The following is a 22,827-nucleotide window of genomic DNA, read 5'->3' on the forward strand; positions in this document are numbered from 1 at the left end:
TTCCTGTTGCGTCTTGCTGATGGCCGAGTCAGGATTTGGCGTAAGCAGCACGAGTCCATGGACCCATCTTGACTGGTGTCAACAATACAGACTGGTGGTGGTGGTGGTGTACCGCCGTCCAATCTGCAGAAACTGCATGATGTCATCACGTCAGCACCGGAGAATGCACCAGAGAATTCAGGCTGTTCTGGAGGCAAGGGGGGGGATCCGAGCTGGCACTAGATTAGTGTACCTAATAAACTGTCCGGTGAGTGTATATCCTATCCTAGCTTCGAGCCGGAGGCCCATTACTTTGCGTTGCAGTGCAGTCGCACAGTATTGAAAAAAGGAAGAGGACAAGGCCAATTAGACCCTGGTCTGCAATGCACTGACCTAGCTGCAGCAACTAACTCATTGGTGCCGAGAGTCTAGGTGGGACCAAATACACAGGTGACATTCAATAGCTCCTGGGGAATAGTCCTGGGGTGTTGCATTGTGTTGTGATTAATTACAGTCTCTCTGCTTTATGAAGCAGGCTGGGTGCTTCATTACCCTCCTCCACAACAGTAGAATTAGCTACTTATGTGAATAGAGGCGGCGGAGGGGCGGCCAAGACCTACCTCGTTAAGCGGAGGGGGTAATTAGAGGTCTTTGATGTTTCGGGGGGAGACCTGGCAGTGGGCGGAGTGTTGTGGTGGTGCCGATGATGCTGATCAGGTCTGATGTGTTGAATATGAATGTGTTAGGAGACTGAGGCAGTGGGCGGAGTGTTGTGGTGGTGCTGATGATGCTGATCAGGTCTGATGTGTTGAATATGAACGCGTTAGGAGACTGAGGCAGTGGGCGGAGTGTTGTGGTGGTGCTGATGATGCTGATCAGGTCTGATGTGTTGAATATGAACGCGTTAGGAGACTGAGGCAGTGGAGCTGAGCAGATGTTCTATGGCCTCTCCTCTCGGAGGGCAGGGCCGAGATGATGGGACTCGGGCCGTGGTCCATAAGGGAGGAGCTACACTACAGCCACACAGCTCTTTCCTGTGACGTTCTCATAAGCAGGGTTGTGTCAGTTGTCGTGCTTGTGATCATCTTACCTAGATTGTGTCGTTTGTTTTTGGCGTGCTCGTGAATGTGTTTCTTGGTGAAGCAGCCGAAGAAGACGCAGGAGAGGCAGGAGTGGAGCCGGTTCAGGTGGGCGCCGCACATGTGACAGATACACGACTTGGCCTGCAGGGGGCGAGAGAGGGCCACAGGTTGAGGATCACTAACAGAGAAACCAAAAGCATCGTTATCATCCTAAACTCAGGAAGAAGCTGGTAAGTCAATTAGACTGGATTCAGACAGTTTATAGTGACTATGGGCAGCCATCAACAAAATGCGGAGAAAATTGACATTGGTGAAAAGATCGTAAAGAACAAACAGGCTAGGTTGCACACCTGGCATCTCTGAGACGCAAAGGGATGGAGGGCTAATGATGAAACAACATATCCCTTTTTCATAGAGAGAGAAAGCCAGCGTGCCATTTTCAGCTGACATGTTTAGTTTCACAGTCCTTGCCTAATCTCTGCACCTTTGGCAGGGTGGAGAAGATTGACAACAGGGTTGCCCACACCTGCCTGTCTTTTCCCATACCAATGGCATCGTCAGTCTGGAGATCACGAGTCCACTAGAGGAGTACCCATATGCGTGGTGGCTTCAATACAAGTGCCCCCTGTCAGTCAGCCAGGGTTTATACACGTCATTGTCTAGAGCCTGCTCTTGAAATAGACCTAGAATCAGAGGTCACCAAACTTTTCTGAGCCGAGATCACTTGGAGTCAAAATGCAGGCCTAGATCTACCGCTCATATTTTTGTATTAAAAATAAAATAAAAAAAGTAAACATGGACTTTAAAAAAGTAAGCCTATGCAACAACCTATTTAAAAGCTGTTCTGGAGCAATGAGGTTTGTGCAGTAGGCTATATGCCCAATACATTATCACTGTCGGTTGGCTATGCTTGAATTGCCCTGCCAATGTTGTTCTTCTCAAACCATTTTGAAATTCTATTTTTAAAAACTTTAGGTATATAATCAGACTGGTAATAGATCATTTGTGGTATTACTTGTGAGGCCCAGCTCAAATGAGCATAAATTGAAATCATTTGTTTTCTTTATTTTACTGGACTGATGGTGTCTGCATCTGACGGTCAGTCTCAGCGGAAGGAGAGCATCAGGGGGTCCACCTCTCAAAGTCAGACCGCACTTCAGCTCTCCCCCTCTGCTAATGCCCCGTACACATTGTGACATATTTCATTACGCCGTACACCATCTTCACGGAGGCTTTCCCCGCTACTGAATGGATAAATGTAGCAAAGATATTTATATTCACTAAACCAAGATAGTGCATCTGTGTCGTTTACAGTAGGAGCAAATTAACCATAGCGGGCAGAACAAGCAAGGCGGTGGACAAAGCCAAGCACAAGCTAGCGAGATCCTATTGGCGTGTTTTAGCAAGTATTTGCATATTTTCTCTGTGAAGTGCACATACTCAATTCAACCTTGCAGTACTAAACAACGTAATAAAAAAAAAAACTTTGGCAAAGTGTCAAATCTATCAAATTTAGTGCACTCGTAAACAAATTCTACACTGAACAAAAATAAAAAACACAACATACAATTTCAAAGACTTTACTGAGTTACAGTTCATAGAAGGAAATCAGTAAATTGAAATAAATAAATTAGGCCCTAATCTATGGATTTCACGACTGAGAATACAGATGTGTGTCTGTTGGTCACAGATAAAAAAAAAATAAAAAAAATAAAGCTAGGAAAGTAGTGTGGATCAGAAAACCAGTCAGTATCTGGTGACCACTACTTGCCTCAAAAAGCGCGACACATCTCCTTCGCATAGAGTTGATCAGGTTATTGATTGTGGCCTGTGGAATGTTGTTCCACTCCTCATCAACGGTTGTGCGAAGTTGCTGGATATTGGCGGGAACTGGAACACGCTGTCGTACATGTTGATCCAGAGCATCCCAAACATGCTCAATGTGTGACATGTCTGGTGAGTATGCAGGCCATGGAAGAACTGGGACATTGTCAGCTTCCAGGAATTGTTTACAAATGCTTGCAACATTGGGCAGTGCATTATCATTCTGAAACGAGGTGATGGTGGCAGATGAATGGCACAACAATGGGCATCAGGATCTCGTCACGGTATCTCTGCGCCATCGATAAAATGCAATTGTGTTCGCTGTCCGTAGCTTATGCCTTCCCATAACAACCCCATCGCTACCATGGGGCACTCTGTTCACAACATAAACATCAACAAACCGCTCACCCACACAATGCTGTCAACCATCTGCCCGGTACAGTTGAAACTGGGATTCATTCGTGAAGAGTACCCTTCTCCAATATGCCAGTGGCCATTGAAGGTGATAATTTGCCCACTGAAGTCGGTTACGACGCCAAACTGCAGTCAGGTCAAGACCCTGGTGAGGACAACAAACACGGAGATGAGCTTCCTAGAGGCGGGTTGTGACAGTTTGTGCAGAAATTCTTCTGTTTGGCAAACAGCTTCATCAGTTGTCCGGGTGGCTACACGTTGTTCACGGTTGTGAGGTTGGTTGGATGTACTGCCAAAATTCTATAAAATCAATGTTGGAGGCAGCTTATGGTATAGAAATTAACATTCAATTCTCTGGTAACAGCTCTGGTGGACATTCCTGCAGTCAGCATGTCAATTGCACGCTCCCTCAACTTGAGACATCTGTGGCATTGTGTTGTGTGACAAAACTGCACATTTTAAAGTGACCTTTTATTGTCCCCAGCACAAGATGCACCTGTCTAATGATCATTCTGTTTAATCAGCTTCTTGATATGCCACACCTGTTAGGTGGGTGGATTTTCTTGGCAAAGGAGAAATGCTCACTAACAGGGATGTAAACAAATTTGGCACAAAATTTGAGAAGCTTTTTGCGCATATTGAACATTTCTGGGGTCTTTTATTTTAGCTCATGAAAAATGAGACCAACACTACGTTGCATTTATTAAAATTTATTTCAGTATCGTTTTGGGAACAGGAAAATATATTGAGATCAGATGTTTCATCGATGACAAAATGAGCAGAAGTTCCATCTTCTCCCACTACCGGACTTCCTCCCACTACCATATTTGGGGGTGAGAATTTTCTAAAAACAGATGCTTCAGCTCGATAGCCCATATGATGTGTCTGGTTTTCCCCCAGACACGTCAGTGTTTGTAACGCAAGATGGAGGAGAGCCTGTCTTTTGTCAGAGATCGCATTTATTTTAGTAGATTGCAAAACATTCCTTTTCATTCATGACAGAAATATATTGTTTCAAGTTATAAAACATGCTTATTTTATTACTTTTTCCTCAACTTGTTTCTCTAACTTTATAAGGAGTCAAGCTAGCTTGCAGAGCAGCTAGCTAGCTAAAAGCTAGGCTAGGTTGAAGATACCGCTGTAGCGCCACCAGAGTCTCTGGGTTCGCGCCCAGGCTCTGTCGCAGCCGGCCGCGACCGGGAGGTCCGTGGGGCGACGCACAATTGGCATAGCGTCGTCCGGGTTTGGGAGGGTCTGGCCGGTAGGGATATCCTTGTCTCATCGCGCTCCAGCGGCGGGCCGGGCGCAGTGCGCGCTAACCAAGGGGGCCAGGTACACGGTGTTTCCTCCGACACATTGGTGCGGCTGGCTTCCGGGTTGTTGGCGCGCTGTGTTAAGAAGCAGTGCTGCTTGGTTGGGTTGTGCTTCGGAGGACGCATGGCTTTCGACCTTCGTCTCTCCCGAGCCCGTACGGGAGTTGTAGCGATGAGACAAGATAGTAATTACTGGGGGAGCACGTGATGCCGCGGAGCTGAGCAGACGTTGACAAACCGAGCTCTTCAAAGTTATTCTATTATTACCTAAATAACAACGTTGAAACAATATTCTAACATCGGCTGATAAATTTTCAAGTACTTACCTTCCCAAAGAGCCATGGACCTCCGACCGAGAGGCAAGAAGGACGACCAAAACGTGGTTGATTCCCAAGATAACGATAACGCTACAGCTAGCAAGATTAGCATTAGCCCTCATAACTCAAACGACAGTTCCAGACTGTTGCTCTCGGCCTCTTGCGAGCCTGCCGACATGCTGGCTACTCTCCTCCGGGAAATTCAGGATGGTAACAAAGGCCTTTCTATGAAAATCGATAAGAAAACGGCTGAACTCCATTCTTCCATTGACGACCTGAAATCCTCCATGAATGATCTCCTTTTGAGAACGACTGAGGCAGAGTTGCGCATTAGCACAGTTGAAGACACCATCGCTCGACATGACCAGGTCTTGATACAACTGCAAAAGGACAATGCCTACCTAAAAAACAAGGTAGATCAGATGGAGAACCAGAGCAGACGTAGTAATATCCGTGTGGTGGGATTGAAAGAGGACAGCGAGGGCCGTGACCCGGTCCGTTTCTTCACTCAATGGATCCCGGATGTCCTAGGCACAATCAACTTCACCAAGCCACTGGAAATCGAACGCGCCCACAGAACATCAGCGCCGAAACCCCGGCCAGATGAGCCCCCACGGGCCGTCCTGATCAGGTTCCTCCGTTTCCAAGACAGAGAGAAGGTACTGCAACTCGCAAGAGCCAAAGGGGACATAACCATTGATGGCAAGAGGGTCAGCCTTTTCCCGGATATGAGCGCGGATCTCGCAAGACGTCGCAAGCAGTTCAGACCTGCCGCCAAAGCACTGAAGGAGAAGAACATCATCGGCTACCTCATCCACCCTGCGCGGATGAAAGTTCAGTACAAAGGCCGAAGCCATCTCTTCAACACACCGGGAGAAGTGTACACTTTTCTCAAAGAACTGAGCAACGTCTGAGCCAGGACGGTCTCTTTGGGGGATAAGATGCAGTTTGTTTGTTTTCTCTTATCCGGACTGAACCGCTGATATCCTCCGGTCGCTATAATTGATTTGTACATTTTCAACTAACCGTACCTTTCCGGGGTGAGTTCTATTACATTTACAGGAGAGTATATTTTGGTTTAGTCCATATCGCTGGGCGAAGCAATAAGTGGGTTTAGGCCCACTGCTTTCCCCCTCATTTATGTTAATCTTTCGAAAAGAGACTCAAGCAGCCCTTACCGTGGGCAGTAAATTTTCAGCCATAAATGTCTATTCACAACGTTTGTTTTCAATTTAGAGAGCTTGCAGGTTTTAGTTTACGCCAAGGTTTAGCTAGTAAGAGCAAGATGGAAAGCGAGCAGCAACGTATCTCTACAAGTGTATTCATGTTTGATTGTTGGGATTGTGGTTTTAGTCTAACAATCGGGGTGGGTGGGTTTCTTTATTTTTTTCCCCTTTTTTCTATGTTTATTGTTTCCTCCCTAAAGAGACACATAGGTCACTTCTGTGTTAAAACCAAAGTTGAAACATTTCCTAACTATCTACATATGATAGATTTCCATTCAGTTACATACTTGAAACCCAACTATGCTTAATCCACTAAAATATGTCACATTCAACGTAAAAGGTCTTAACAGCCCGATTAAAAGGAAGAGAGTCTATACATACCTTAAGAAATTAAAGGCTGACATTGTGTTTTTACAAGAAACACAACTCACAGCCAGTGAACACAAGAAATTGAAGAGGGAATGGGTAGGACAAGTTGTTGCGTCCTCTTTTAACTCCAAAGCAAGAGGAACTGCAATTTTGATAAGTAGACACATCCCCTTCTGCGTCAACAACACCATCTCTGATCCCTCTGGCAGGTTTGTTTTGGTGCAGGGGCATATGTTTTCAGAGTCTTGGACCCTATTGAATATCTATGCTCCTAACTTCGATGACCATATGTTTATTCAGAATGTCTTCCTTCAGGTTGCTCAAGCACCACCAGGATGGTTACTGGTTGGAGGAGATTTTAATTTTTGTTTAGATACAGTTCTTGATAGGTCCTCTGATAAACCCTCACTTCTTACCAAAGCCAGCAAGCTCACCATGTCATTCATGAAAGATCTCAATTTACTAGACATCTGGAGACAGTTGCACCCACAGGATAGGGACTACTCTTTTTATTCACACCCACACAAGACACACACACGCATAGATAACTTTTTAATATCGACACAACTGTTTCATAGAGTGTTAGATGTCGATTATCTCCCCAGATTGCTTAGTGACCATTCTCCCCTGGTATTATCAATCTCCATTCCTACCAAGGTAAATGGAGCGTATAGATGGAGACTAAATTCTACACTCCTAAAGCAACCTGAATTTTGTGCATTCATCAAAGAGCAGATCAATATTTTCACTTTGACAAACAAACCCTCCGCTCCTGACAGTTTCATTCTTTGGGACACATTGAAGGCCTATCTGAGGGGACAGATCATTTCCTATACTAAAGGGCTGAAGAGAAAACACGGTGCGGAACTGAGTGCCCTTGAATCTGAAATCTCAGAGCTAGAGAAAACCTACCAAAGAGGCCCGACTAAAGATCTATACAGGCTTTTGGTAAATAAAAAACTGAAATATAATATTCTGAACACATATCAAGCTGAGAGGGCCATCACTAAATCAAAACAGCGTTATTACGAGCTTGGAGAGAAAGCTCACAAAGTATTGGCATGGCAACTGAAAGCAGAGGAAAGTAAGAGGACAATTAATGCTATAGAAACTCTTACTAATGAGATATCTTTCGACCCTACTGAAATTAATAATACTTTTAAGAAATACTATGAAGACCTCTACACTTCCCAATCAAGCGATGATCTATCAGAGATCGACTCCTTTCTCGCCTCTCTCAACCTCCCATGCCTGTCAGGGGAAGACAGCGAGCGCCTGAGTGAACACTTCTCAGTTCCTGAATTGTTGGAGGCCATTAAATCCTTACCTTCTAATAAATCTCCTGGGGAGGATGGCTTCCCTCCAGAGTTCTATAAAGAATTTAGGGAGCTGTTGGTCCCCTACCTTATGGAGGTACTTAAAAAAGCCAGGGAAGACAACTACTTTCCAGAGTCTTTCTCTCAAGCAGTAATTACTGTAATCCACAAGAAAGGGAAAAATCCACTAAAGTGTGCCTCATATAGACCAATCTCTCTCCTTAACACAGATTGTAAACTGGTCACCAAGATGCTATCTAAGAGACTGGAGTCATGTCTTCCCCTGTTGGTCAACCCAGATCAGACTGGCTTCATAATTAATAGATTGTCCTCCAATAATCTCAGAAGGTTCTTTGATATAATTCACCTTGCTAACAAAAACAAAATACCTAGTGTCGCAGTCTCCCTCGATGCTGAAAAGGCCTTTGATAGGGTTGAATGGCCATACATCTTCCGCGTCTTGGAAAAGTTTGGTTTAGGCACCGTGTTTGTAAATTTGATAAAATCACTCTACAAATCTCCTAAAGCTAGGATTGCTACCAACGGGATTACTTCCTCCTCTTTCCCTCTCTATAGGGGGAACAGACAAGGTTGCCCAATTAGCCCCCACCTCTTTGCCCTCGCCATCGAACCGTTGGCTGAGGCTATTAGAACGTGCCCTGACATACATGGCTTTGAGGTGGGCCCCCATACCCATAAATTATCACTCTTTGCGGACGACCTTATCTTATTTCTAACAAACCCAGAACACTCCCTCTCTCACTTGCAGATCCTACTACAGTGTTATAGTTCTTTCTCTGGATATAAGGTCAATTTAGATAAAAGCGAAATCTTACCGTTGTCTGTCTTTGACCATCATACCATCAAGCACAAGTTTCCTTTTAGATGGTCGCCTATGGGCTTCACATATTTGGGCATAATGGTGGATGGTAACCTGAACAACCTCTATAAACTCAATCTGGCCAGTTTGTTACAAAAGGTGGAGGGTGACCTTTGTAAATGGATGGACTTACCTCTCACTCTACTGGGTAGAGTCAATGTAATTAAAATGAATGTCCTGCCCAGATGTCTATATCTGTTTCAATCTCTCCCTATCCCTGTCCCCGCAGCATTCTTTTCCTCTCTCGACAAGATGACCAGACGGTTTATCTGGCACGGCAAAACCCCTAGGGTTGGCCTGGATAAACTGACCCTGGATTACAGTCAAGGAGGCTTAAACCTCCCCAATTTTAGAATGTACTACTGGGCAGCACAGTCTAGGTTTCTGGCTCAGAGGTTTGATAAGGCTCCCTCTCCCTCATGGTTGAACATTGAAAAGCTTGAGGTAAACGATGACACTGGGGCAGAATTGTTTTACAAATGGGACAGAAAATCTATAAAAACCATCACAGACAACCCCTTAATCATACATTCAGTCCTGACATGGTGCAAACTGCAAGAGCTGTTCGGACGAGGGGGATTCCTTTCCCCTAAAACCCCTTTATGGAACAATAGATTGATTCCTATGTTTTTCCAGAATAGTAACTTTAGACCATGGTCCGATAAGGGGATCACTCTTCTGGAACATTGTTACGAGGAGGGAGTTCTTATGTCTTTTGATCAGCTGAAACAGAAATACCACTTGCCTAACAGGGACTTCTTTAGCTACCTACAACTACGAAACTTTATTAGGGTGTCTCTCAAGGGACAATGGAACCTACCTAAGATGTCACCTATTGAACAACTCTGCCACGCAGACCAACCACTGTTCAAGACCATTTCCCGTGTTTACGATGCTCTTATGTCAGGACTAACACTGCCTGGGCTAGATAAACCCCGACTTAGATGGGAAAAAGATCTGGGTATTGATCTTGAGGAGGGTCTATGGAGTGACCTATGCAGGAATGGTGTTACATCCACACTGAACTCCAGATACAGACTGATCCAGTTTAATTTCCTCCATCAGCTCTATATCACGCCATCTAGACTGCACAAGTTCAACCCTGATATCTCCTCCCTATGTTTTAGATGTGGCTCAGATGAAGGAACATTCCTCCATTCCACTTGGCAGTGTTCAAAACTACACGGTTTCTGGCAGGGGGTATGCGACACCATATCCTCAATTCATGGGGTTGCATTCCCTTTAGACCCGGAGGTCTGTCTACTGGGCAACTTTACTAACACCAATCTTAGGCAAAGCCATACTATAAAGCTAACAGAAATATTGCTAGCGATTGCCAAGAAATGTATTGCCTTGAAATGGAAATTGGATTCCCCCCTGCCAGTTGCAATGTGGCTATCAGAAGTTAATAGTTGTATCCCACTGGAGAAAATCACTTACCGCTTGAGGAATAAGTTAAACACATTCTACAGAATTTGGCAACCTTTTATTGACTATATGGAGAATCTCCCCCCACATCACATTGAATGAATCTCTATATTATCCTTATATAATGTTTCACACGTAATGTATAATATGTAGCCTGCGGCAGGTGACCATATGATCCAAGGTCTCATTATAATCCTTTTTTTATTGTATGTTTGTTTGTATATATAATTATAATTTGTTTGATTTTTACTTTCTTTGTTACGCTCATCTGTTACTGTCACTTTGTCCTATTGTTGTCTAATATCTTTTCACGTTTGTCTTGAATGTTGTTAATTGGAAAATGCAAAAATAAAATATTCAAAAAAAAAAAAGATAGTAATTACTAGCGATTGGATACCACGAAAATTGGGGAGAAAATGGGATAAAAATAAAAAATAAAAAAATAAAATAAAAAGAAGATACCGCTGTAGCTAGCGACCTCCAAGTAATAATTATCAATAACAAACGTCATTACCATCCCAATAAACTTAGATGGGAGACAGTCAATTTGCTTTACAGCCAATGTGTAGCCTATTATTTAACATTACCATTAAAATAGCACTCACTTACAGGAATGGGTAATTGTTTACAAGTTGCTAGCTATCCCATATAAAGCCATCACCGAAAACTACAGTCATCTTCTTCTGTGGTTTGGCCACTTCCTGTTCTTTGATGGACTCGGGCTGGACTGAAGACAACGCAAAGTTTGGAAACAATCAAAGTATTTTAATTAGGTATCAACGCGGAAGCTGCAGACACGCTGAACTGAGCAATCCAACTGACTCACGGTAAGCCTATAGGTGGACTTGATTTACTCTGGGCACGATGACTATGCAGAGTTTACGCATGAAAGAGTTTACGCATGAATCGGCTCGAAATGGATACACTTTGCCTACCAGGCGCAGGGCAGCTGAAATAAGTGCACCTATTGCCAAAAGCAGTAGACAGAAAAGAGTAGGAATGCAAGGCTTTATCGTTGTTTATTCTAGAAATGTTTCACAATCGACTAGGAATGCCGTGGAGAACAACGAGGCGATCGACCGTTTAGTAACCACTAACCTAGATTTTTGATCCCTTTTCTTCAGGCTGCCGTTCGGGTAACCTTACTGTCACGGTTTCTCTGCTGTACCATTTTGCACCCCATTTATGCAACGAGACCATGTCGCCGTGTTAAAGCTGTCCTGCCAGGGTGTCCCTAGCAGCACGCCACCTGAGTGAGCCGAGAGATCACAGGGACATCTTCACACCTTGACTATTGCCTCAGCCTCAAAAATCACACAACACAGTTGGTGAGCTGCAGTAAAAGCACAATCAGTGTGTGTGTGAGGGGAAAAAAACAAAAAACAAGACGAGAGCAGGGGGGAAAGGAGCGAAGAGGAGTGAGAGCGAAAGAAAGAGGGATGCCAAAGTCAATCCTGCCTGATCTAAGCAGAGCCTTGAGACTCAGCAGCTGATCTCCGCCAGACCAGAGAGGGAGACGAAGAGAGGGAGGGAGCAAAGTAGAGCGGGGGATGTAGAAAGAGAGGGAGGGAGCAAAGTAGAGCGAGGGATGTAGAAAGAGAGGGAGGGAGCAAAGTAGAGCGGGGGATGTAGAAAGAGAGGGAGGGAGCAAAGTAGAGCGAGGGATGTAGAAAGAGAGGGAGGGAGCAAAGTAGAGCGGGGGATGTAGAAAGAGAGGGAGGGAGCAAAGTAGAGCGGGGGATGTAGAAAGAGAGGGCGGGAGCAAAGTAGAGCGGGGGATGTAGAAAGAGAGGGCGGGAGCAAAGTAGAGCGGGGGATGTAGAAAGAGAGGGCGGGAGCAAAGTAGAGCGGGGGATGTAGAAAGAGAGGGCGGGAGCAAAGTAGAGCGGGGGATGTAGAAAGAGAGGGCGGGAGCAAAGTAGAGCGGGGGATGTAGAAAGAGAGGGCGGGAGCAAAGTAGAGCGGGGGATGTAGAAAGAGAGGGCGGGAGCAAAGTAGAGCGGGGGATGTAGAAAGAGAGAGCGGGAGCAAAGTAGAGCGGGGGATGTAGAAAGAGAGGGAGGGAGCAAAGTAGAGCGGGGGATGTAGAAAGAGAGGGCGGGATCAAAGTAGCGCGGGGGATGTAGAAAGAGAGGGCGGGAGCAAAGTAGAGCGGGGGATGTAGAAAGAGAGGGAGGGAGCAAAGTAGAGCGGGGGATGTAGAAAGAGAGGGAGGGAGCAAAGTAGAGCGGGGGATGTAGAAAGAGAGGGAGGGAGCAAAGTAGAGCGGGGGATGTAGAAAGAGAGGGCGGGAGCAAAGTAGAGCGGGGGATGTAGAAAGAGAGGGCGGGAGCAAAGTAGAGCGGGGGATGTAGAAAGAGAGAGCGGGAGCAAAGTAGAGCGGGGGATGTAGAAAGAGAGGGAGGGAGCAAAGTAGAGCGGGGGATGACGAAAGAGAGGGCGGGAGCAAAGTAGCGCGGGGGATGTAGAAAGAGAGGGCGGGAGCAAAGTAGAGCGGGGGATGTAGAAAGAGAGGGCGGGAGCAAAGTAGAGCGGGGGATGTAGAAAGAGAGGGAGGGAGCAAAGTAGAGCGGGGGATGTAGAAAGAGAGGGCGGGAGCAAAGTAGAGCGGGGGATGTAGAAAGAGAGGGCGGGAGCAAAGGGGAGCGGGGGATGTAGAAAGAGAAGGCGGGAGCAAAGGGGAGCGGGGGATGTAGAAAGAGAGGGAGGGAGCAAAGTAGAGGGGGGGATGTAGAAAGAGAGGGCGGGAGCAAAGGGGAGCGGGGGATGTAGAAAGAGAGGGCGGGAGCAAAGGGGAGCGGGGGATGTAGAAAGAGAGGGCGGGAGCAAAGGGGAGCGGGGGATGTAGAAAGAGAGGGCGGGAGCAAAGTAGAGCGGGGGATGTAGAAAGAGAGGGCGGGAGCAAAGGGGAGCGGGGGATGTAGAAAGAGAAGGCGGGAGCAAAGGGGAGCGGGGGATGTAGAAAGAGAGGGAGGGAGCAAAGTAGAGCGGGGGATGTAGAAAGAGAGGGCGGGAGCAAAGGGGAGCGGGGGATGTAGAAAGAGAGGGCGGGAGCAAAGGGGAGCGGGGGATGTAGAAAGAGAGGGCGGGAGCAAAGGGGAGCGGGGGATGTAGAAAGAGAGGGAGGGAGCAAAGTAGAGGGGGGATGTAGAAAGAGAGGGCGGGAGCAAAGGGGAGCGGGGGATGTAGAAAGAGAGGGCGGGAGCAAAGGGGAGCGGGGGATGTAGAAAGAGAGGGCGGGAGCAAAGGGGAGCGGGGGACGTAGAAAGAGAGGGCGGGAGCAAAGGGGAGCGGGATATGTAGAAAGAGAGGGCGGGAGCAAAGGGGAGTAAAAGCAGCAAGACGTGAGAGAGAGAGGTAGGACACAGAGGATGTGGAATCTGCAAAATGACTGGAAGAACAATGCATTTCTCCTCATTTTTTTGTTTGAGTAATATAATCCAGCCAAAGACATAGGACCAGGTTATCTCCATAAAACAGAGGAAATACACACACCCCTAGTCTGACACACACAGAGTACTGGGTGTTCTGCACTGCAGTACAGCTGCTCTCCCTCTCCCTCGGTCTGTCCCAGACTCACAGCTTGCCCTCACACATCCTTTGAGATTTCTCCTCCACTGTTCACTCCCCCTCTTCTTTCTTCCTTTCCGTCTGTTCCTCTCATCGTGCTCTTCACTTCAGCCATCTGCATTCCCCATCCTCTGTCCCTCTACCATGTTCTCTTTTCTTGGGCTCCCGAGTGGCGCAGCAGTCTAAGGCACTGCATCTCAGTGTTTGAGGCGTCACAACAGACACCCTGGTTCGAATCCAGGCTGTATCACAACCAGCCGTGATTGGGAGTCCATTAGGGCGGCGCACAATTGGTACAGCGTCGTCCGGGTTTGGCCGGTGTAGGCCGTCATTGTGAATAAGAATTTGTTCTTAACTGACTTGCCTAGTTAAAAAAGGTTAAATAAAAATGTCAAATAAATATTCACTCTTCTTCAGGAGAGAAATGCTGGTTAAAATGGCATGAGGAAGTCTTTAAAAACTGCCTCTACATTTCTAATGGTTGGATTTTGGTTACTTTGAAGCAAGTTAAGAAGACATTTCTCACTATTTGAAGTAAAACGTTCAGGTTTCAAACTATACAGCCTCAAGGTCACATGGTAAATTGATGGCTGATAGCTTTCCTACCGTTGACCTACGCACTCCAACGGCAGGCACGCTTTAATTACCACTTGAGATTGAGAGGAGAAAAATAAATAAACATCACCCTTCTTAAAAATCATGGCCATCAAAACAGCTAACAATTCTAAATGCAATCGTGTGCTCATTCTTGCACAATGACCGGGCTTATAAAAGCACGTTTCACTTCCAGTACCAGCTTTATGAGGACCTGCTCTCGCACCGTCTGACAGGTGATGGGCCATTCCGCCCCTCAAAACAGGTTCTCTGTATGCTGTGCGTGTGTGATAAATAAGATGCATGACGAATAACGAGTACACACGTTATGCAAACTAACTACATAAAGCTAAAATGAACCTAGCCCGATAAACATGACCAGTCAAACGTATTTTAGGCAGTTATGATCTCTAACACCGACCCATAGAGAGGTATAGAGGACACACTTGCCACTACACAGGAAAGCTCTATGGGCTTTGCTATCACAGAAGTGATCAATGGCAAAGATCAGTGGTGTGCCCTCTATACATTTTTATGGACAGCAGCTGTCATGGCATTTCTCTGCTAGCTCGAAAACTGAGGAAACCGGATCACGGAAACACTCAGCCGGTAGAGATAGGATTCTGAAAGTAACGCACGCGTTGTTTGACAAAGCAACTGTAATATTAACCAATTTGAAAAAGAAAAGTGTACCACAATCAGCATTTTTCAACTGGTCGTTCAGCGCAGTACCGTTTCCGTCGATTTTCAAAGTTGCACACCGTACTGAACACAAACCCAGAGTATGGCAATGTTGTCAACATCCTTTTCTGTTGGTGTTAATATCCTATAAGGAGGTGTATCCATCGCAGCGGTGCCCCCTGACCAGATCATCTAATAAAGACAGAGTAGCGTCCTCGAACAAGACTGCTGCTGGCTCGCTATACACTGATTCATCACACACACACACACACGATACAAACCCATTCATGATGAAGCTTTTTAGTTTAACACACACACACACACACACCTAGAACCTGAGGGTGACTGTGGAAGTGGAACTGGACAAGAGTGAGTGGCCTAAGAATGTTGATTGGTCTTCTTCCGGGATGACATCAGACTTTGGCTTGGCCAGATTGAGAGAAGGGCTGCTGTGTTGGCGATGGAGCATGATGCAGTGAGGGGGAAAAGGGGCTAGTCAGAGGAAGTGCGACAGCGCCAACTACACAAACATAACAGGAGAGGCGAGCAGCAGGCCGATGGAGAGATCCTCAGTGTACTGACCAACAAAGACAGTCACTTACTTTCCTGCTCGGACCGAGAGACAGACAGGGTGAAAACTGGGCTAGAACATCTTACACATAACTGACGGCTAGGGCCACCATAACCTGAATCCATTGTGACTGGTTGGGTATATGGAATGGAAGGCATACTGCTGCAGAGGGATAATGCGAAAAATGGAGGTTGATTTGGAGAGAAGAGAAAGAGAGAGCGAGAGAGGGACCTAGAGGGAGAAAGAGGGGGAGGACGTGGCAGCAGAGGATGAATAGTGACAGTTCAAACGCATGCAGATGAGGCGAGCTAGCTGCTGTGAGCCAGCATGGCTGTGCAGTACAAGGCATGATGGGATAGAAAGCAATAAGATACATGGAGTTGAGAGAACATGGGAGAGACCCTTGGAAGCCAAAGGCCATGCAGCATAGTTGATGATTTGCGCTTGAAAATTTGCTAACCCTCAGTTCCTTCTCTCAAGAAACTTAACTGAGACGAGTCCATGTTCACAACAGCATCCCTAATCCATCTTCATCTGAAATCTAAAGTAAACAAAAATGGAATACCTACTCTTTGGCTATAGCTCAGAGGTAGTATACAGAACAAAAATGATGAATGCAACATGTAAAATGTTGGTCCCATGTTTCATGAGCTGAAATGAAAGATTCCAGAAATGTTCCATTCACACAAAAACCTTATTTCTCCCAAATGTATTTACATCCCTGTCAGTGAGCATTTCTCCCCTGCCAAGGTAATCCATCCACCTGCCAATATTTGTCTATGGAGATTGCATGGCTGGGTGCTCGACTTTATACACCTGTCAGAAACAGGTGTGGCTGAAATAGCCAAATCTACTAATTTGAAGGGGTTTCCACATACCTTTGTATATACAGTGCACTTGGAAAGTAATGACTCATTCACTTTGTTACAGCCTTATTCTAAAATGGATTATATTGTACCCCCCACCCCCCCAATCAATCTACACACAATACCCAATCATGAGAAAGCAAAAACAGGTTTGAGAAATGTGTAAAAAACTGAAATATCACATTTACATAAGTATTCAGACACGTTACTCAGTACTCGATATTTTTTAGGTATGACACTACAAGCTTGCACACCTGTATTTGGGGAGTTTCTCCCATTCTTCTTTGCAGATCCTTTCAAGCTTTGTCAGGTTGGATGGGAGCGTCACTGCACAACTATTTTCAGGTCTCTCCAAAGATGTTCGATCAGGTTCAAGTCCTGGCTGTGCCACTCAAGAACATTCAGAGACTTGTCCCGAAGCCACTCCTGCGTTGTCTAGGCTATGTGCTTAGCAATGTCGTGTGGGAAGGTGAACCATCGCCCCAGCCTGAGGTCCTGAGCAGGTTTTCATCAAGGATCTCTATACTTTGCGCTGTTCATCGTTCCCTCCAATCCTGACTAGTCTCAAAGTCCCTGCCGCTGAAAAACATCCCTACAGCATAATGCTGTCACTACAATGCTTCACCGTAGGGATGGTGCCAGGCGTCCTCCAAATGTGACGCTTGTCATTCACGCCAAAGAGTTCAATCTTGGTTTCATCAGACCAGAAAATCTTGTTTCTTATGGTTGAGTCTTCAGGTCCCTTTTGGAAAACTCCAAGCAGGCTGCTTTAAAAATGAGGAGTGGCTTCAGTCTGGCCACTCTACCATAAAGGCCTGCTTGGTGGAGTGCTGCAGAGATGGTAGTCCTTCTGGAAAGTTCTCCCAACTCCACAGAGAAACTCTGGAGCTCTGTCAGAGTGACCATCGGGTTCTTGGTCACCTCCCTGACCAAGGCCCTTCTCCCCACTGATTGCTCAGTTTTGCCAGACAGCCAGCTCTAGGAAGAGTCTTGGTGGTTCCAAACATCCATTTAAGAATGATGGAAGCCACAGTGTTCTTGGGGACCTTCAATGGTGCAGAAATGTTTTTGTACCCTTCCCCAGATCTGTACCTCCACACATACCTGTCTCAGAGCTCTATGGAAAATTACTTCGGACTCACGGGTGTATGCCTATACAAATCATGTACAATCAATTGAATTTATCACAGGGGGACTCCAAATCAAGTTGTAGAAACATCTCAAGAATGATCAATGGAAACAGGATGCACCTGAGCTCAATTTCTAGTCTCATAGCAAAGGGTCTGAATACTTGTGTAAATAAGGTGATTTTTTGTGTGTATTTTTATTGATGCATATCTGTATTCCCAGCCATTAAAAATCCATAAAAAGTAGTTATTTAAATTGGCAGATGTCCTTATATGAACTGTAACTCTGTAAAATCCTTGAAATTTTTGCATTTGTATTTTCAGTGTATATCAAAGGACAGCATGTATATAAACTTCTCACTGTCAACTGCGTTTATTTTCAGCAAACGTAACATGCGTAAATATTTGTATGAACATATCAAGATTCAACAACAGACAAACTGAACCAGTTCCACAGACACGTGACTAACAAAAATTGAATGTGTCCCTAAACAAAGGGGGGGGGTCAAAATCAAAAGTAACAGTCAGTATCTGGTGTGGCCACCAGCTGCATTAAGTACTGCAGTGCATCTCCTCCTCATGGACTGCATCAGATTTGCCAGTTCTTGCTGTGAGATGTTACGCAACTCTTCCACCAAGGCACCTGCAAGTTCCCGGACATTTCTGGGAGGAATGGTCCTAGCCCTCACCCTCCGATCCAACAGGTCCCAGACGTGCTCAATGGGATTGAGATCTGGGCTCTTCGCTGACTATGGCAGAACTGACATTCCTGTCTTGCAGGAAATCACGCACAGAACGAGCAGTATGGCTGGTGGCATTGTCATGCTGGAGGGTCATGTCAGGATGAGCATGCAGGAAGGGTACCACATGAGGGAGGAGGATGTCTTCCCTGTAACGCATAGCGTTGAGATTGCCAGCAATGACAGCAAGCTCAGTCCGATGATGCTGTGACACACCGCCCCAGACCGATGTTCGGATGTACCGATCCTGTGCAGTTGTTACACGTGGTCTGCCACTGCGAGGACGATCCGCTGTCCGTCCTGTCTCCCTGTAGCGCTGTCTTAGGCGTCTCACAGTACGGACATTGCAATATATTGCCCTGGCCACCTGCAGTCCTCATGCCTCCTTGCAGCATTCCTAAGGCACGTTCACGCAGATGAGCAGGGACCCCGGGGATCTTTCTTTTGGTGTTTTTCAGAGTCAGTAGAAAGGCCTCTTTAGTGTCCTAGGTTTTCATAACTGTGACCTTAATTGCCTACCGTCTGTAAGCCGTTAGTGTCTTAATGACCGTTCCACAGGTGCATGTTCATTAATTGTTTATGGTTCATTGAACAGGCATGGGAAAATGTTTAAACCCTTTGCAATGAAGATCTGTGAAGTTATTTGGATTTTACGAATTATCTTTGAAAGACAAGGTCTTGAAAAGGGGGCGTTTCCATTTTTTTCCAGTTTACATTACATCAATTCATATTCCAGGCAGAATGCTGCCACTTGTTTAAGCATGTGTCTATCAATTATGAAGATGCAATAATTTACAACAGTGTGTGTGTGTGTTTAAGCCACTCCTACCTTTTCTTTAGGACACACACACACACCCCTCCAAATCCCAGCGGCGACTGGGCATGTGGTCAACGACCTGCAAGTATCCAGGACTCGTCTCAAGAGGTAACAGAAATTACCTTGAGCCCCTCGTCTCAACCAGCAGGCTGGAGGTCACATGTATTCAAAACACACTCGCTGTGCACATTTATCAGCATGAAGAATGGCTGCTGGTTAGTGTGTGTAGGAATGATTGCTGTACTGTTGCTATATAGCATACTATACGGCCATACAATCCCTGAAATAATATACCTACCCTACGGAGAGGGTCATTAAAACAGGACATGTTCGAAAATGGATTGGGTGAATTCCTTGACGGGCCGTGGTCCTCTGAATCAAGCACTAAGCCTAGGCTACACATTGAAGTGCATCAGAGCCAGGACTGACAGACAGCTTTGATCACCAGGCCATCAGATTGAACAGCCATCACTAGCCAGCTACCTGCCCGGTACTCTGCCCTGCACCTTGACACTAATGCTCCATGTACAGTGCATTCAGGAAGTTCAGACCCCTTGACTTTCTGCACATTTTGTTACAGCCTTATTCTAAAATAGATTAAATTAGTTTTCCCCCCTCATCCATCTACACAAAATACCTCATAATGACAGTGAAAACAGGTTCCGCAAATGTTGTACATTTATAAAAAACCAGAAATACCTTATTTACAGAAGTTCAGACCCTTTGCTATGAGACATGAAATAGAGCTCAGGTACATCCTGTTTCCATTGATCATCCTTGAGATGTTTCTACAACTTGAAGTCCACCTGTTATTGTGTGTAGATTGATGAGAAAATCAACTATTTAATACATTTTAGAATAAGGCTGTAACGTAACAAAATGTGGAAAAAGGTACTCTGAATACAATGTATTTTGTCATTGAACACTGATCACTTCAGGTACTATTTATATTACTGTCTGGACATCAGTCATTCTAATATACCTACTACTGTACATACTTTATTGTCCAAATTATATGCTGCACACACACACACATTTACATTCTGGAATCTGACATGGGACTCATTCTGACATTTGTTTAAATGTTTTTATTATTTGTGTTGTATTTGCTAGACATTCTACTGCACTGTTGGAGCTAGTATGACAAGTAATTCACTGCACCTGCAAATCTGTGTACGTGACAAATAAACTTAGATTTGAAAGTTTCAGTAGAGAAAGAGTTAGGTGGGAGGGACACATGGCCGAATGAAGGTTATGATTTTGACCATAGGTATTAGACGCTAGGCTTTCCTCAACAATCAGATCACTCAAAAGACCCATCTGCCAGACGATTTCATGCGAGCGAAATTCAAAGTTAATGGGGCATAGAGTGGCTGGTCAAAGGCGGTGATGAAGATGGCACACGGTGCGTTCAAAACAACTGCTTCAATGGAGCAGCCGTCATCGGCTTTAGGAGTATCATAAGAGAATGACTAGGTTGAGGCATGTAACAGGTTTGATAGTGATACAGGGAGGTAATACCTGCAGTTATTTTAATACATTTCTGTTTCAAAGGGTTTCGCTACGATGTGCCTTAGCGAACACGACCTGGGTGGCATGTCACCTCCTCTCTGTGGGTCTGTTCCTCTCAGGACAGAGATGAGGCGTTTAAAACAGACTGATGATACAATCAACTGCTCATTAGGAGGTCCAGCCCAGATGGTCGATCCGTTTGTTTTCTCCTCATCCCTGCATCACTCACCCCACTTACCCTAATTGAGGTATCCATGGAGCAGGGGCGACTGTGTGTGTGTGTGCGCGTGTGTGTGTGTGTTGGGGGGGGGGTATGAAAGGAGAGCTGAAGGAGAAAGAAAGAGGTAGAGAAAGAACTTGACAGAAAGAGGGAGGTAAAAAAATAAAATAGATATTCATCAGTCTGTGTCGCTGCCATTCCACAACCCCAGGTCGCCGCGTCAGCCCTGATTAAACACAACAAGCCTGGTCAGTGACAGCTCTGAACACAGGTCTCCCCATAACACACCACCACCCAGTGGACAGGTGGGTTTAGATTACCATTCCACACATGGTTAAATATAGATTCCCAGCCTAACGCAAGATGGGGTGGCGTGGAGTCAAACAACTAGAAAGCAGGGATGCTAACTGGTGAGGGCCCAAAATAGTGATGTTTAGCACAGATAGACACAAAAATAAAATATGGTTGATAAACTACAAGAAAATTGGCCTATTATCAGAGTGGGGTTGTCACAATACCAACATTTTACTAACAACGTGATATCAGCCCAAATATCACAGGGTTTGCCCTGACCCACATGCCCGTTTACCATACGTTCTGCACAAACATCTTTCCCTGATATTCACACATGTCCTTAATACAACACACTGCATTTTACTTCACATTTTCTCTGTGTAATAGAAAAGGCTATTGCTGAAAATAGCTGATTTACTCATATCCAAAGGCCTACCTGCGATTGGGCAGTAGGAATGTAGTAAGGAATATAAATGCATAAATCAGCTACATTTTCAATGTGGCAGGGGAAAACAATATGAAACCATCTTTAGCCTACTCTTCAGACAACTTTACACAGCCTACAATCTCTCGCTCGCTTTCTCCCACACACAGCACTCATTCGTACACACCAAAAGTTAGGCGCCAAACAATTTAACACCAGAACTAAAGATTGATTTGACTCAGATTTATCTTTGAAATACATTAGGCATATGTACCCTACCTTTGAAGCATCCGAGTAGGTTATCTATCCCTTTTTCTGTGCCATCCAAATGTGTGCATAGCCAAGGTCCCATGGGGTTAGCTTGCTAGCCAAGTAACATGACTAAACAAGATTGTTATCAAACCAACAATTTGCAGCCTGCGAGTAAAAAAACAAAAAAAAAAAACACCCCCGACATGGTTTATAAAATTACATAAAACGTACAGCAATTCGCAGTACAACGGAGAGATGGTAGCTCCACTAGAGAAACTTACGGTTATCGGGAATGTAAAAGGGCCACGGATGACTCACTGTGCCCTCTTTTTCATCTATGGCAGCGGCACTCAGAGGCAGCGTGACAGCAAAGTCAGACTGGTCTGCTTGTTTTTACAGGAGATACGTATCCACTGGGCTCACGCTGCAAGCCGCTCCAACCCCATCCCCGTCTGCACACACTAGCTCGCCATCACGGCTAAGTAACATATTAAAACTGATGGCGATGTGCAGAAAGAACGGATGGAGAGAAGCAGCCGAGTAGGCTATATGGCTGGTTAGGGGGGTGCAGCAGACTGCTCACAGCTGTCACACATGGTATTGGTTGAAGCACTCATTCTGATATGACACTCGCTGAACTCAGATATTCTATTTGTAGGATGCATGCATTCTGTGCTCAGTCATTAACTTCGATATGAGAAACATACACCATTGTTTAGTGATCTGACAGGGAGAAGATCTGTTTGTGCCTCGAACAGTTAAGACAATTTAGTTTTTTCCCCCCTGGGTCAAGCCACAAAGCACATTCCACCAAATAGTATCACAGTATTTTTGTATTTATTTTTTAAATACATCTCTGGTAAAAAGATGGAGTTGACGTCCGTTCCGTTCTCTTGCCTATCCCTAACTCAAACAACCAGCGATGAGGACTCAGAACGACAAAATTGTTCCGAATGTTTTTAGATAGTGAGATGGTTACCATTTACCTTACCAATACTGGCTACAGTGTGT

General features: G+C 45.4%; 1 protein-coding gene across 4 annotated transcripts in view; it reads right to left on the bottom strand.

Moving 5' to 3' along the window:
* Positions 1–22,827, bottom strand: part of usp22 (ubiquitin specific peptidase 22) — a 41,239-nt gene that overhangs the window by 16,374 nt on the left and 2,038 nt on the right. For 2 of the 4 annotated variants that reach the window (XM_071391805.1, XM_071391806.1), the window contains exon 2: positions 1,070–1,202. The exons of 1 other annotated variant lie outside the window; for it this stretch is intronic. In XM_071391805.1, coding sequence (XP_071247906.1) covers positions 1,070–1,202 — 133 coding nt within the window. Of the gene's footprint in view, positions 1–1,069; positions 1,203–11,246; positions 11,268–22,827 lie in introns of those variants that run through there. One more of the 4 variants, XM_071391807.1, reaches the window with a different exon arrangement.

The sequence above is a fragment of the Salvelinus alpinus genome, chromosome 3 (genome assembly GCF_045679555.1).
Source record: "Salvelinus alpinus chromosome 3, SLU_Salpinus.1, whole genome shotgun sequence".
In the NCBI taxonomy this organism is placed as follows: Eukaryota; Metazoa; Chordata; class Actinopteri; order Salmoniformes; family Salmonidae; genus Salvelinus; species Salvelinus alpinus.